General features: G+C 51.8%; 1 protein-coding gene across 6 annotated transcripts in view; it reads right to left on the bottom strand.

Moving 5' to 3' along the window:
- The window catches only part of SCLY (selenocysteine lyase), a 45,643-nt gene that overhangs the window by 25,118 nt on the left and 4,725 nt on the right, over positions 1-15,800 (bottom strand). For 4 of the 6 annotated variants that reach the window (XM_053597150.1, XM_053597151.1, XM_053597155.1 and 1 more), the window contains 2 exons: positions 11,517-11,617; positions 2,613-2,793 (listed from right to left, as the gene is read on the bottom strand). The exons of 1 other annotated variant lie outside the window; for it this stretch is intronic. In XM_053597150.1, coding sequence (XP_053453125.1) covers positions 2,613-2,793; positions 11,517-11,617 — 282 coding nt within the window. Of the gene's footprint in view, positions 1-2,612; positions 2,794-11,516; positions 11,618-11,913; positions 12,008-15,800 lie in introns of all 6 variants that reach the window. One more of the 6 variants, XM_053597153.1, reaches the window with a different exon arrangement.

The following is a 15,800-nucleotide window of genomic DNA, read 5'->3' as shown; positions in this document are numbered from 1 at the left end:
AGTGGCCGTGTAGTGTTGGGGAAATGAAATTTTACGGTTGATTGGTACAAGGTTTGTTTTTTGGGGTGACAAAAATGTTCTATAATTGACAGTTACACACTCTGGGAACACACTAAAAACTGCTGAACTGCCCACTTTAAAAAGGTGGACCATATGCCGTTGAAGCTGGTTCTATAAACCACACTTTGTGTTTACACCTCAGGCAACAGATGCTTGTGTTTGTAAACCAAGAAAGGAGGGGAATTGGATTTTTTTTTTTTTGAGACAGAGCCTCAAGCTGTCGCCCTGGGTAGAGTGCTGTAGCATCATAGCTCACAGCAACCTCAAACTGCTGGGCTCAAGCAAGTCTCCTGTCTCCGCCTCCCAAGTAGCTGGGACCACAGGCATCCGCCACAATGCCCGGCTATTTTTTGGTTGCAGCTGTCATTGTTGTTTGGCAGGCCCAGGCTGGATTCGAACCCGCCAGCTCAGGTGTATGTGGCTGGTGCCTTAGTGGCTTGAGCCACAGGCGCCGAGCCTGGGAATTGGATTTTTAAATGATTTATCATAAACCAAGAAACTAGAGATTGAGTTTTTAAGTGATTTAGCATTAAGCTGGAAGTAATTAAAATGACAATGCCCACAAAGGAAACTCCAAGCAAACCCTAAACACTGGTTGCCCCTCCAGGGGATCACACGCAGCCCAGGAACAGGCCTGACTTTTACTTTGTACTTTTGAATAATGTTTTAACTATTTACATCACATGCATATCTTTACTTTTTTAAAATTTGTATCATTTTAAACAAAAGGTTAAATATAACACTAACTAATAATGCTAAGTTACCTTACCCTGTATTAGATGCAGGGAAAAAAAGACACCAGGGGTTAAAAGCAACCATAATTTAAGAAAGGTAGATCTGACTTTTTTTTAAGTGATAAAAAAATTAATCTTGGCATCTAAATCCTTCATATTTTTACTTATTAGCAAGCACTGAGATAGGACCATAAAGGGGAAAAAAAATTCCAAGAGTCTCACAGGAAAATCAATAAAAAGGCTTCATAGTCGAAACCAGTGGTTCTCAACCTGCGGGTCCCAACCCATAGGAACTGTATTAAAGGGCCGTGGCATTAGGAAGGTTGAGAACCACTGGAAACCAAGCAGCTCCCTGCCTCCCTTAATCTTCAAGACAAAACACTTCCCTCTATTCCCTTCCGGGTCCCAGGCAGATTAGACTAGAAAGCTGTGGTGGTTAAGAAACCCCAGAGTGTTACTTATTGGCTCCCTTGGGAGGTGACTCTTAATGTTTTCACTAGTTAAGTGTCTAACCCTGTGAACTCACTCCTAACTTGAGAATTCCTAGTCAGGAAAAGTGAGAGAGGGCTCAGCCACCTTGCTGGCCTGGCCCCCTCTGCGCTGAGATGGGGTGTGGCAGGAGCGCTTTAATTCTTGTTTCACACCTAAGTTTACTCCGATCCTTTTCCTCAGATAAGTGGGAGCTGTGAACCAAAAATCCCAGGGTTCTGAATGATCCCTCTTGACCAAGGGGACTCTAGAAACACCTTAAAACTGTGTTCTCGGTCATGCTGGGATAGAAAAAGAAAAAGCACGATTACACGTGTGTGATTTCCCCACACAAACCTCAGAATTACTAAATATGTATCATTGACTCCCTGGCTCCATATGAAATCCTGCAGCCTTTGGTCTCTCCTTCCAAGCTCAGGTCCCTGGTTTCTGGCTGCAGCAGGCTGCTACCCCTTGATGAGAAATAAAGTTCTCCGTTTTCCAAAGTATAAACCTCATTAATATTTTTTTTTTTATTAACAGAGCCAAGATTTAACTATTAAAAGCAAGAAATAAAAAGTATATTTGTTGGCTCGGTGCCCGTGGCTCAAGCGGCTAAGGTGCCAGCCACATACACCTGAGCTGGTGGGTTCGAATCCAGACCAGGCCCACCAAACAACACCAGGCCCCACCAAACAACAATGACGGCTGCAACCAAAAGAAAAGTATATTTGTCAATTTGTAGATATCCTATTTAAAGGTTATTACATACAAGAATTTCAAATATCATTCCAAACATAAATGACTAGTTCTTTTTTTTTTTTTTTTTTTTGTAGAGACAGAGTCTCACTTTATGGCCCTCGGGGTAGAGTGCCGTGGCCTCACACGGCTCACAGCAACCTCCAACTCCTGGGCTTAAGCGATGCTCTTGCCTCAGCCTCCCGAGTAGCTGGGACTACAGGCGCCCGCCACAACGCCCGGCTATTTTTTGGTTGCAGTTTGGCCGGGGCCGGGTTTGAACCCGCCACCCTCGGTATATGGGGCCGGTGCCTTACCGACTGAGCCACAGGCGCCGCCCATAAATGACTAGTTCTACACATTTATCAGCAATGTCGTGCCAAAGGAAAAGTGTGGTGGCATTGCTAGCTGGCAGCACGTGCAGCCTCGGGAGGCAGAAGAGCAGCCAGGAGCCCCCCCAGCTGGTGGAAATCACTGGCAGGTGCCATGGGGTCTGGCTCCCTCTAGGCGGGACCAGTGAGTCAGGGGAGTGCAAAGCTGAACCCAAGGCCACCTTCCTTCTTCCCACTGGAGGTGGCAGGTGGGTCCAGGCTGGTCCCTGTCATCACTCACCGGCCACTTGCTCTTTCACCAGCTGCTCCAAAGGCAGGCGGATGGAGTCGTGTTCCACTGTGGAAGTAATGAAGTGGGGCTTGGCCCCCTCCACATGGCTGTGACACTCAACTGCATCCCTCTTTGAGGTCTGGTTTTCATGGAAATGTTTCACCACAGAATGGATTACTAAATTATTTGACTGTGAAGATACAGCAGAGAAAGCATTTACAGAACTTGTCCTAAAGGAAGAATCTGAGTAATAATCTCTCTCACTCATTGTTTTCTCTCCTGGCTAACATTTCTTTTTTTTAAAGCTTCAAAGAGATTAAACTTCCTGAGTTGTACCTTTTAAAAGACTTGGGAGTTTCAAACTTTCAAAAACTTGGGATTCATTTCAGGTCAATTATGTCTGTGTTAAGCAGTATTATGAATTTCCAAATTTTATAAATCTGTCAAAAAAGAATGTTTTGCTCAGGTAACCACTGCTGGCTACCTCGAGAAGGGGCCTCTAGGGGAACTTGTGCAGTATGCCCTGTGACCCAGCAATTTATCTCTTGCCTTTCTCCTAAACCAGCATCCATGCTGCGGCAACACACTGTGTAAGGGCTCTGAAGCGCAGTGCTGTGTAACAGCAGAGCCCCAGGAGGCCTTTGAATGTTAGATTACACAATGTCCAACCAGTTGTAGAAAACACCAGGAAAATGCTCTATGTGCTGATATTGAAAGATTTCAAATATACTTGTAAAATACGAAGAGGTGGCCAACATTGTGTATAGCATAGCACACTTTATTTTAAAAGGGGAGATACATACACATTTGCTTATAGGTGTATGTGAAAAAAATACTTGAAAAGGGGGCCGGGCGCGGTGGTACATGTCTGTAATCCCAGCACTTGGGAGGCCAAGGTGGGTGGATTGCCTGAGCTCACAGGTTGGAGATCAACCTGAGCCAGAGTGAGACCTCATCTCTAAAATAGCCGGGCGTCGTGGCGGGCGCCTGTAGTCCCAGTACTTGGGAGGCTGAGGCAAGAGAATTGCTTGAGCCCAAGAGTTTGAGGTTGCTGTGAGCTGTGACACCACAGCACTCTACCAAGGGTGACAGAGTGAGACTCTATCTCAAAAAAAAACTTGAAAAGATAAAAAGGGAAGAAGAAAAGAACACATAGAGGTAAACACATGCCCTACTGTGCAGCAGGCCATCTCCAGAGGACACGAAATTAATAACATTGGTCTCCAGTAGGGAGAAGTGAATGACTGCAGCACTGCGAGTGGCAAATTTAAAAAAAGAAAAAAAAAACTTTGTTGTTAATAATAGCAGAAAAGTGTGTAAAATATAAATGTGCAGCTTAATGAAAAAGCATAGCAGTGAGTCTCTGAGCACTCAAAGAACCTGTCCAGAGCACCGGCACTGCAGGTCCCCACAGCCAACTCCTATCCTGATCTGCGTACTCATCACTCTCCGCCATCTCTTTACACTACGCTTCCTATGTGAGCATCCCTAAACAACACTGGCTTCTTTTTACCTTCATCTGAATGGAACTGAACTGAATTCTCAGTGAAGTAAAGATCCAACCTATGTGAGTGTCTGAAAATCTGGCTAGATGCTGACATGACATGCTCTGAGCCACTCACGTCCAGCCAGACTGTACTCAGAAGACACAAAATGCCACAGACAGCTTAACAGGTGCACCTGGGGAGAACTAAGGCAGTGAACTGAGTATGCTACCCAGGTCTGAGATACATCAAATTAGATAAGGGGAGGAGACTCAGGGCTGGGCAACACAGATACGTGCTTCTGTAAAAAGGCCGTGTTCCTGTAAAGGTCCCAGGTCATCACCTTGTGAGAACACGGACAACCAGCAGAGTGATTCCAGGTCCAGGAAGACGCCTCCTCCGCCCCATGTGGCCGTGGTGGCCCTTTAACCCCAGTAGAGGGGTCCTTTGGTCACTGGAGGAACCCAAGAAGCCAGAGAGGTGTAACAGATGACTCAGACAATGGTGATGTCCTGGCTCCACCTCCTCAGCCATCACGGGGGCTGCCAAGAGCAGGCTGTAAGTCCACATTGATTGCCAGAACCCCGTCATTCTCAAGAAACCTGGCAATGGCCGCACTGCCCCAAGGGCACTGGGAACACAGTGGCTATCTGTCACAACAGTCACATCTAAAATGCACCTATGCCCTCCCTGGCCCCAGACTGAGAAAAGGAGGGCCCCATTGGGAAGCTGGGCCAGGGGGGGCTCTTCCTGGAGAGTCACAGGGAGTCTGGTCCTGGGGTCAAAGTTGAGCGCCCATGCCATGGCCACATGCTTAACCGCCAGGTAGCTCTGCTGTGCTCTGCTGGGCAAAATTTGTCCTTCTGACACAGCGTCATCTGTGTTGTACACACAGCTGTGGCCACACAGCATTAATAGCCATCCATTCTGATTCTGAAGGACACCTGGGCTGCTCCCCATCATTGGCTGTTGTGAACAATGCTGCTGTGAACTTTCCAGCACTGGTTCCCCAGTGCACCACTTCACTTCCTGTGCTGTCCCCCCGCACACCACTTCACTTCCTGTGCTGTCCCCTGTCCCCCGGCACACCACTTCACTTCCTGTGCTGTCCCCTGTCCCCCGGCACACCACTTCACTTCCTGTGCCTGTCCCCCGGCACACCACTTCACTTCCTGTGCCTGTCCCCCGGCACACCACTTCACTTCCTGTGCCTGTCCCCTGGCACACCACTTCACTTCCTGTGCCTGTCCCCCGGCACACCACTTCACTTCCTGTGCCTGTCCCCCGGCACACCACTTCACTTCCTGTGCCTGTCCCCTGTCCCCTGGCTCACCACTTCACTTCCTGTGCCTGTCCCCCGGCTCACCACCTCACTTCCTGTGCCTGTCCCCCGGCACACCACTTCACTTCCTGTGCCTGTCCCCCGGCTCACCACTTCACTTCCTGTGCCTGTCCCCCGGCTCACCACTTCACTTCCTGTGCCTGTCCCCCGGCTCACCACTTCACTTCCTGTGCCTGTCCCCCGGCACACCACTTCACTTCCTGTGCCTGTCCCCCGGCACACCACTTCACTTCCTGTGCCTGTCCCCCGGCACACCACTTCACTTCCTGTGCCTGTCCCCCGGCACACCACTTCACTTCCTGTGCCTGTCCCCTGGCACACCACTTCACTTCCTGTGCCTGTCCCCCGGCACACCACTTCACTTCCTGTGCCTGTCCCCCGGCACACCACTTCACTTCCTGTGCCTGTCCCCTGTCCCCTGGCTCACCACTTCACTTCCTGTGCCTGTCCCCCGGCTCACCACCTCACTTCCTGTGCCTGTCCCCCGGCACACCACTTCACTTCCTGTGCCTGTCCCCCGGCTCACCACTTCACTTCCTGTGCCTGTCCCCCGGCTCACCACTTCACTTCCTGTGCCTGTCCCCCGGCTCACCACTTCACTTCCTGTGCCTGTCCCCCGGCACACCACTTCACTTCCTGTGCCTGTCCCCCGGCACACCACCTCACTTCCTGTGCCTGTCCCCCTGGCACACCACTTCACTTCCTGTGCCTGTCCCCCGGCACACCACTTCACTTCCTGTGCCTGTCCCCCGGCACACCACTTCACTTCCTGTGCCTGTCCCCCCGCACACCACTTCACTTCCTGTGCCTGTCCCCCGGCTCACCACTTCACTTCCTGTGCCTGTCCCCCGGCTCACCACTTCACTTCCTGTGCCTGTCCCCCGGCTCACCACTTCACTTCCTGTGCCTGTCCCCCGGCACACCACTTCACTTCCTGTGCCTGTCCCCCGGCTCACCACTTCACTTCCTGTGCCTGTCCCCCGGCTCACCACTTCACTTCCTGTGCCTGTCCCCCGGCTCACCACTTCACTTCCTGTGCCTGTCCCCTGTCCCCTGGCTCACCACTTCACTTCCTGTGCCTGTCCCCCGGCACACCACTTCACTTCCTGTGCCTGTCCCCCGGCACACCACTTCACTTCCTGTGCCTGTCCCCCGGCACACCACTTCACTTCCTGTGCCTGTCCCCCGGCACACCACTTCACTTCCTGTGCCTGTCCCCCGGCTCACCACTTCACTTCCTGTGCCTGTCCCCCGGCTCACCACTTCACTTCCTGTGCCTGTCCCCCGGCTCACCACTTCACTTCCTGTGCCTGTCCCCTGTCCCCTGGCTCACCACTTCACTTCCTGTGCCTGTCCCCCGGCACACCACTTCACTTCCTGTGCCTGTCCCCCGGCACACCACTTCACTTCCTGTGCCTGTCCCCCGGCACACCACTTCACTTCCTGTGCCTGTCCCCCGGCTCACCACTTCACTTCCTGTGCCTGTCCCCCGGCACACCACTTCACTTCCTGTGCCTGTCCCCCGGCACACCACTTCACTTCCTGTGCCTGTCCCCCGGCACACCACTTCACTTCCTGTGCCTGTCCCCCGGCACACCACTTCACTTCCTGTGCCTGTCCCCCGGCTCACCACTTCACTTCCTGTGCCTGTCCCCCGGCACACCACTTCACTTCCTGTGCCTGTCCCCCGGCACACCACTTCACTTCCTGTGCCTGTCCCCCGGCACACCACTTCACTTCCTGTGCCTGTCCCCCGGCACACCACTTCACTTCCTGTGCCTGTCCCCCGGCACACCACTTCACTTCCTGTGCCTGTCCCCCGGCACACCACTTCACTTCCTGTGCCTGTCCCCCGGCTCACCACTTCACTTCCTGTGCCTGTCCCCCGGCTCACCACTTCACTTCCTGTGCCTGTCCCCCGGCTCACCACTTCACTTCCTGTGCCTGTCCCCCGGCTCACCACTTCACTTCCTGTGCCTGTCCCCCGGCACACCACTTCACTTCCTGTGCCTGTCCCCCGGCTCACCACTTCACTTCCTGTGCCTGTCCCCCGGCACACCACTTCACTTCCTGTGCCTGTCCCCCGGCACACCACTTCACTTCCTGTGCCTGTCCCCCGGCACACCACTTCACTTCCTGTGCCTGTCCCCCGGCACACCACTTCACTTCCTGTGCCTGTCCCCCGGCTCACCACTTCACTTCCTGTGCCTGTCCCCCGGCACACCACTTCACTTCCTGTGCCTGTCCCCCGGCACACCACTTCACTTCCTGTGCCTGTCCCCCGGCTCACCACTTCACTTCCTGTGCCTGTCCCCCGGCACACCACTTCACTTCCTGTGCCTGTCCCCCGGCACACCACTTCACTTCCTGTGCCTGTCCCCCGGCACACCACTTCACTTCCTGTGCCTGTCCCCCGGCACACCACTTCACTTCCTGTGCCTGTCCCCCGGCTCACCACTTCACTTCCTGTGCCTGTCCCCCGGCTCACCACTTCACTTCCTGTGCCTGTCCCCCGGCTCACCACTTCACTTCCTGTGCCTGTCCCCCGGCTCACCACTTCACTTCCTGTGCCTGTCCCCCGGCACACCACTTCACTTCCTGTGCCTGTCCCCCGGCACACCACTTCACTTCCTGTGCCTGTCCCCCGGCACACCACTTCACTTCCTGTGCCTGTCCCCCGGCACACCACTTCACTTCCTGTGCCTGTCCCCCGGCTCACCACTTCACTTCCTGTGCCTGTCCCCCGGCACACCACTTCACTTCCTGTGCCTGTCCCCCGGCACACCACTTCACTTCCTGTGCCTGTCCCCCGGCACACCACTTCACTTCCTGTGCCTGTCCCCCGGCACACCACTTCACTTCCTGTGCCTGTCCCCCGGCACACCACTTCACTTCCTGTGCCTGTCCCCCGGCACACCACTTCACTTCCTGTGCCTGTCCCCCGGCTCACCACTTCACTTCCTGTGCCTGTCCCCCGGCACACCACTTCACTTCCTGTGCCTGTCCCCCGGCTCACCACTTCACTTCCTGTGCCTGTCCCCCGGCACACCACTTCACTTCCTGTGCCTGTCCCCCGGCTCACCACTTCACTTCCTGTGCCTGTCCCCCGGCACACCACTTCACTTCCTGTGCCTGTCCCCCGGCACACCACTTCACTTCCTGTGCCTGTCCCCCGGCTCACCACTTCACTTCCTGTGCCTGTCCCCCGGCTCACCACTTCACTTCCTGTGCCTGTCCCCCGGCTCACCACTTCACTTCCTGTGCCTGTCCCCCGGCTCACCACTTCACTTCCTGTGCCTGTCCCCCGGCACACCACTTCACTTCCTGTGCCTGTCCCCCGGCTCACCACTTCACTTCCTGTGCCTGTCCCCCGGCACACCACTTCACTTCCTGTGCCTGTCCCCCGGCACACCACTTCACTTCCTGTGCCTGTCCCCCGGCACACCACTTCACTTCCTGTGCCTGTCCCCCGGCACACCACTTCACTTCCTGTGCCTGTCCCCCGGCTCACCACTTCACTTCCTGTGCCTGTCCCCCGGCACACCACTTCACTTCCTGTGCCTGTCCCCCGGCACACCACTTCACTTCCTGTGCCTGTCCCCCGGCTCACCACTTCACTTCCTGTGCCTGTCCCCCGGCACACCACTTCACTTCCTGTGCCTGTCCCCCGGCACACCACTTCACTTCCTGTGCCTGTCCCCCGGCACACCACTTCACTTCCTGTGCCTGTCCCCCGGCACACCACTTCACTTCCTGTGCTGTCCCCCGGCACACCACTTCACTTCCTGTGCCTGTCCCCCGGCTCACCACTTCACTTCCTGTGCCTGTCCCCTGGCTCACCACTTCACTTCCTGTGCCTGTCCCCTGGCTCACCACTTCACTTCCTGTGCCTGTCCCCTGGCTCACCACTTCACTTCCTGTGCCTGTCCACCAATGAACCACCTCATCTCCCGTCCCGTCCCCCGGTGCACCACCTCATCTCCTATACCTGTCCCCTGGCACACCACTTCACTTCCTGTGCCTGTCTGCCCATGTACCATCTCATCTCCCATCCCCGGCCCTGAGCACGGCCTCATCTCTTGTACCTGCCCCCAGGAGCACTGCCTTAGTTTCCAGGGCACATACCTGTGTGTGGAACTGCTGGCTGGCAGGAGTTCACTAGACAATGCCAACCCATATTCCGAAAGGGTTTTGCCATTTATACTGCTGCCAACACACCCCAGGTCAACGCCTGGCAGTGTTCACTATTGTTTTGTGTCACTCTGATTCTGCTTATGTACAAACCATTTGGCTTCTCCTTTGTGAAGTGTGTCTTCGAGTGGAGAGCCCGTCTTTCTGCTGGGCTGTCTGCTGGACGCTAGTCTGTGTCAGTTACTGTTGCAGACCCCTCCTCCCACTGTCTCACTTGTCTTTCTATTCTCTTCAGAGTGTTCTTTGACGAACTGATGTTGGTTTTGTTTCGTTGTGATAGATTTCATCAATATTTTCCTTTATGCTTAACACTTTCTGTATCTTATTTAAGAAATCTATTCACTCTTTGACATCATAAAGATATTAACTGATCACCTAAAAGTTTTATAAATTTTTCTCTTCACAATTTGGTCTTGATTCCAACTAAAGTTGTATTTTTTGTATATTTTGAGCAGAAGTCAAATGACTTTTACCTTTGGGATGGCACGACTGTCCCAGCACCGTTACTAAAGAGCCTGCTTTTCTTCCCACTGTCAGTAAGGCAGGGCGGCCTCATGATCCGCCACCTCCCGGAAGACACGGGGGAGTTGGGGGCATCAGCACAGCTGTGCCAGGTCAGTGGGTGCACAGCAAGACGCATGGGCCCCCTGGTCACAAGAGTGTCTACCCACCCAGGACTCTGTCCTTGCCCTGAAGCCACCCTGCCTCACTCACCAGACCTTTATAAAAGGCCGGGCTTCAGGTAGAGTAGTTCTCTCCCTGGGCTCTCAACCTTCGGGAGTCTCGACTCTTCTCAGTCTTTTCTCTTTCCACACACGCTAGTTTGTGAGATTCGACTAAGAGTGCCCAAATTTTGATTGCAACTACAATGATTCTACCAATCTGGGAAAAAGTGACATGAGCCTTCCAATCTGTGAACATGAGGTATTGCCCTATTTATTTAGAACGTCTCTGAAGGCTCTCGGTAGTATTTTTAACTTTCCCAGTGTGTATACTCGGTGGCGGGGTGCAGGGGATGGGGGGTAGGGGAGTGGTGGTTACAAATTCTTTTTTACTAGATTTATATACTAAGTATTTAACTTTTTTATTTGATGTTCTGGTAAATGCTTGCTGCTGGAATATAAAAATACAATTGGTTTTTATATCTAAAAACTTTATTAAATTTTCTTATAAGTGCTAGTCCTTTAGCTGTACATTCTTTTTTTTTTTTTAGAGACAGAGTCTCACTTTGTTGCCCTCAGTAGAGTGCCGTGACATCTCAGCTCACAGCAACCTCCAGCTCTTGGGCTTAGGCGATTCTCTTGCCTCAGCCTCCTGAGTAGCTGGGACTACAGGCGCCCGCCACAACGCCGGACTATTTTTTGTTAAAGGTTGGCCAAGATTGGGTTCAAACCTGCCACCTTTGGTATATGGGGCCAGTGCCCTACTCACTGAGCCACAGGCACCGCCCTAGCTGTAGATGCCTTTGGGTTTTCCACGTGGATAGTCCAATCCCCAGGGAATGGCCTTGGGCCCTCGCTCCCAGGAAGGAGATGAGATTGGGAGTGTTACTGACTGAACAGAAGCCCTGGCGCCCACCACACTGTCTTTGAGCATCTTCTATCAATTTAAAAGTGAGTACATTTGGAATGGGTCAAGCCCTTAAACTCTTAATAGGGCGAACAAATTAGCAGGGATTCAAGGAAATGATTGAGGGCAAAAATGAAGGGGAAACCCTCTTTATTGAAATACCAGTATAAAACCAGTTACTTTATATATTATATTATAAATATCCTACCAGCCACTTAGACTTTACTTATTAATATTAGCTAAACATCTCAAGCTCACTTGCAATATAGCAACACCATGCATCACTTACTCTTACACCCAGAGGGACCCACTTCTGTGCGGCATTACCTCAGTGCCCCCGGAAGTGAAGAGCACGTCTCGAGCAGGGGCTCCTATCATCCTCGCCAGGCTCTCCCGAGCAGCCCCGATAGTGTCCTTGGCCTTTCTGCCTGGGGACCAAATAAGGAAACGCGTGAACAATGCTTACCCAAGTCCAACCAGCACACTAAAAAGAACAACCACACAGAGGAGGAAGAGATCCGAGTGGACAACTCTAAGACGAAACACGTCCTGCTAAGGTGAGCACAACACACGCTACAACCTAGAAGTAACTCGGCAAGAGAGCAGCAGTGAGGTGTTAGTGAGTCGGGAGACTGCCGGAATTCACGCAACTTAGTGAGATCCAGCGACAAACACCGAGGATGCCTGGGGACCCCGAGGGCCCTTGGACACGCTGTCTTCTTACCGGGTGCTGAAGGAGGGAAGCTGTGGCCATCTGCCTTGCTCCCCATTCATCAAGACAGCACCATGAAAGGATGGATAATTTGCTTAAGATCACACTGCAAAACAACAAAAATAAGCAAAAATAGAACTTATAACTCCTCAACACAAATCCTGATGCCGTATCTCACATCATAAGTCACCCAGGTGCTCCTAAAATCAAAAGGTTACTGCCTCAGGGACACATCTGCTTTTAAACAGGGGCTCCCCCTCCAGCTATTACCCAGTTCCATTGGCCAGATGGAAACACAGAACCAAACTTCGTGTGGTAGAGAAAAGCCCTAAGATGGGAATTGCTAGGAGAATGGGGACTGAAGACCCCACTCTTGGCAAGGGAAAGCACCCCCAGAAAAAGGAAAATTAAAAAGTAAGCTGAGTGAGTCAGAACAAAGAAAAGTCAGCTAGTTTACATTTAAGCTAGCCATTGCTAGCAAGCTTCCTGCCTTTCCTGAAATTCTAGCCTGTTGGGGATACAGCTTACAAACTCCCCTATTGGGTAGTGAGCACTTTGAGGAAAAATGGCCATAGAGGAGACCATGAGAAAGACCTAGAAAGATATTAACTGGGTCGTTTCCTGCTTACTAAACAGGCAAAGCAGATACCCCTTGTGGAGATATGGGCAGAAGAGCTTATATCCCTTATCACAGAGGAAGATCCTCTGTGGTGGTGTCAGGAAGAAGATTCCTCCCTCCCACTGATTCCTCAGAGGAGATTAACGCAGGTGGTATTTTACTCCACAGGGAACTAGTGGAGTTTAACACCTCCCTAGAAATCTGTGTGTGTGCGATCTCAAGCGGGAGGCTCTCCCAATACAAGGCTCAGATTTCAGATTTCTCAAGGCTGCCCTTCAGGTTAGTAATAGTAACAACAGGAGCTGGTCTGCTCAGTCAGAGACACTGCTGGCATCTTGGTTCCCTCCCTCATCTTTCCCTCTGGGCAAACAGACTTCAATAAAGCAGAGTGGAGCAAACACTCGGGGCCATTGCTGGGATCCCCCTAACGGGCAGTGGACCCCCGAGCTCCCGCCCTTCATTCTACACCACGTCTCTTGTCTCTGTCTTTACCGTCGTTTCTAACTCTGGATTTCTTCAGTCAGCCTCCAGTTTCCACGGGTCTTAGAGGACCCTGCTCCTGGGGCCAGACCCTGACAGGGAATTCTGAATGCTTTGGTGACCATTCTTAGTGTATAGAACAGTAGTCTCCAAACTTTTTTGATTATTCAGTCTTTTTTTTTTTTTTTTTGAGACAGAGTCTTACTATGTCACCCTGGGTAAAGTGCCATGGTGCCACAGCCCACAGCAACCTCAAACTCTTGGGCTCAAGCCATCCTCTTGCCTCAGCCTCCCATGCAGGTGGGACTACAGGCACCTGCCACAGCGCCTGGCTATTTTTAGAGATGGTGACTCATTCTGGCTCAGGCTGGTCTCAAACCCATGAGCTCAGGCAATCCACCTCCCTGGGGCCTGCCAGAGTGCTGGGAGCCCACCACTCCTGCCTAATTATTCAGTCTTATTTGTAAAAAACAAAACAAAAAAAATTAAGCAGGTATTACTAAAATATATACATATGTTATAAAACATCATAAAAATAGAAATATAAAAAGATGATTAAAATAAATATGTAAATAATTCTTATGCTCTGTAAAACTGCTGTATAGGTTTTAATTTTAAGTAATAAAAGTCTATGGTGTTTAGGAAAACTTAGTCATCTGAACTGACACTACATTAAAAGGCCTGTAATAAACTGCCAATAAACTTGGCCAGGACACCTGGGACATGCTCGAGCTCCTCTTGGGATTCTGCTCACATCCTGTCCTCCAGACACATTCCCCTTCTTCCTTCAGGATTCTGTTCAAGGCCTCCCCTCTGAGAAGCCACTGGGCCATTCCAAAGCAGCGGCTCCCTTGTTCCTGCTTCCCTTCCCTCCCCTCCCCAGGGAGACACAGCCACCTGACTTCCTAACCTCTGATGTACTCATACAAGCATTTCACAGGTTTTTTCTTTCCAAAAATGGGTTTCATAATTTACATATTGCTTTGCAAATACTTTCTGTATTCCACTTACCAACAAGTCTGGAGACCCGTCTATGAAAAGGACACACAGGGCAAACTCACTACCACTACCTACCAATCAGCAGCCAACTCAAAAGACTTCATCTTCCAGGGTTTGGGAGGGAGCAGAAGGGGCAGTGTGCCCACCTGCTGCCACCACCTACTCTTTAAAGTCACGTGTACATCCTAGGTACTTACAGTAAATACGGCTCACTCAAAAGAAAAGAAAGCATGTGACTGTCCACAGGCTCGACACAAATGTTTGCTGCAGGGTTACTCACAGCAGCCCCAAACTGGAGACAGCTCAAGCACCCACCACCAGATGAATGCGTAAACAGAATGTGGTTCCTCCCTCCAACAGAATGCCACTCAGAAAGAAAGAGGGACGCACCACTCACACCCCAGCCACAGGGAGGAGCCTCAACGCAACTGCACTGAAAGAAACTAGACCCGAAGAGCCTGCCTCCATTGCCACAGAACTGCAGAAAGCGCACACTGACACAGGGACAGAGAGTGCCTTGGTGGCTGCCGGGAGGGGTATGCAGGGAACCAGGAAACTGCTGAGAGTGACAGATACACATGTTGAAGACATGCTTTTTTTTGTTTTTTGCCCTGTGTAGAGTGCTGTGATATCACAGCTCACAGCAACCTCTAACTCCTGGGCCCAAGCGATTCTCTTGCCGAGCAACTGGGACCACAGATGCCCGCCACAACGCCTGGCCATGTTTTGGTTGCAGTTGTCATTGGTTGGCAGGCCTGCCAGCTCTGGCGTATGTGGCTGGCACCCCAGCCGCTTGAGCTACAGGTGCCAAGCCTGAAGACACGCTTTAGAGACACACATGCTTTACTCCGGTAGTGACCCGTCTCGCTGGCTGTGACTCCAATGACTCAAGAAAACTCACATAATTTTAGAAAGAAAGAGATGAAGCAAACATGGAGAAACTGTTGGATCTGGGCAGAAGATTCACGAGTGTCCCCTCTGTTACTCTTTCCACTTTCCTGTGTGTTTGAAGTGGGGAAAATGCACCATTGTTAGGGTAACAAATGTAAACAGCAAAGTTACAAAACCACAGAGGCAGAAAATAATCCAGTGATTGAAACAAAGCATCAGAGGGGAGGTGAAGTGAACTCAAGAGTAAACAAGGCGGGTGTGTGTGTGTGTGTGTGTGTGTGTGTGTGTGTGTGTGTGTAGTGAACTCAAAGTAAACTCAAAGTAAATAAGCAGAGGGGGTGGTGTAGTAAACTTAAAGTAAACATGCCGGGGGGCAGTGAAGTAAACTCAGAGTAAACAAGCATGGGGGAGGGGGGTGAAGTGAACTCAAAGTAAACAAGCAAAGGGGGGGGCGCAGGCCACCCCTGGGCCGCCCCTCACTCTGAGACCCTGACCCCTACCTCCCCCCAAGCCTGGCCCTCTTTTCTTTCCCTTTGCTGTCTCCACTCTGTCCTCTGTCTGAACCACTGAGGGCAGGCGCTCAGGCTCCAGGGCCCCGTACCTCAGCCTGACCCAGGTGTGCCTTGGTCCTCACCTCTGCCGCCCCTGTAGCTTTCCCCTCCAACTCCTTCCCTGTCAAGGCCAAGGCTCCTCAGTCTCCTTGCTGGGCCCAGCTCTGATTCCAGACTGCAGGTGGCCATGTGCCCCACCTGGCTCCTCAGACCTCCCCACAGCAACTCAAGACTTTGATCCCCAGTTTCCAGCCTGGACTTTGCTCTGCACCTCACTCTCTCCACCCAGATGCTCGAGGATGGAGGATAAGTGCCTGATCTCCCCCCTCCTCTTCTCTTGGCCTTTCCAATCTCAGCCC

This window comes from Nycticebus coucang, chromosome 7 (genome assembly GCF_027406575.1).
Source record: "Nycticebus coucang isolate mNycCou1 chromosome 7, mNycCou1.pri, whole genome shotgun sequence".
Taxonomy (NCBI): Eukaryota; Metazoa; Chordata; class Mammalia; order Primates; family Lorisidae; genus Nycticebus; species Nycticebus coucang.
This window is presented reverse-complemented; position numbering and strand designations above follow the sequence as displayed.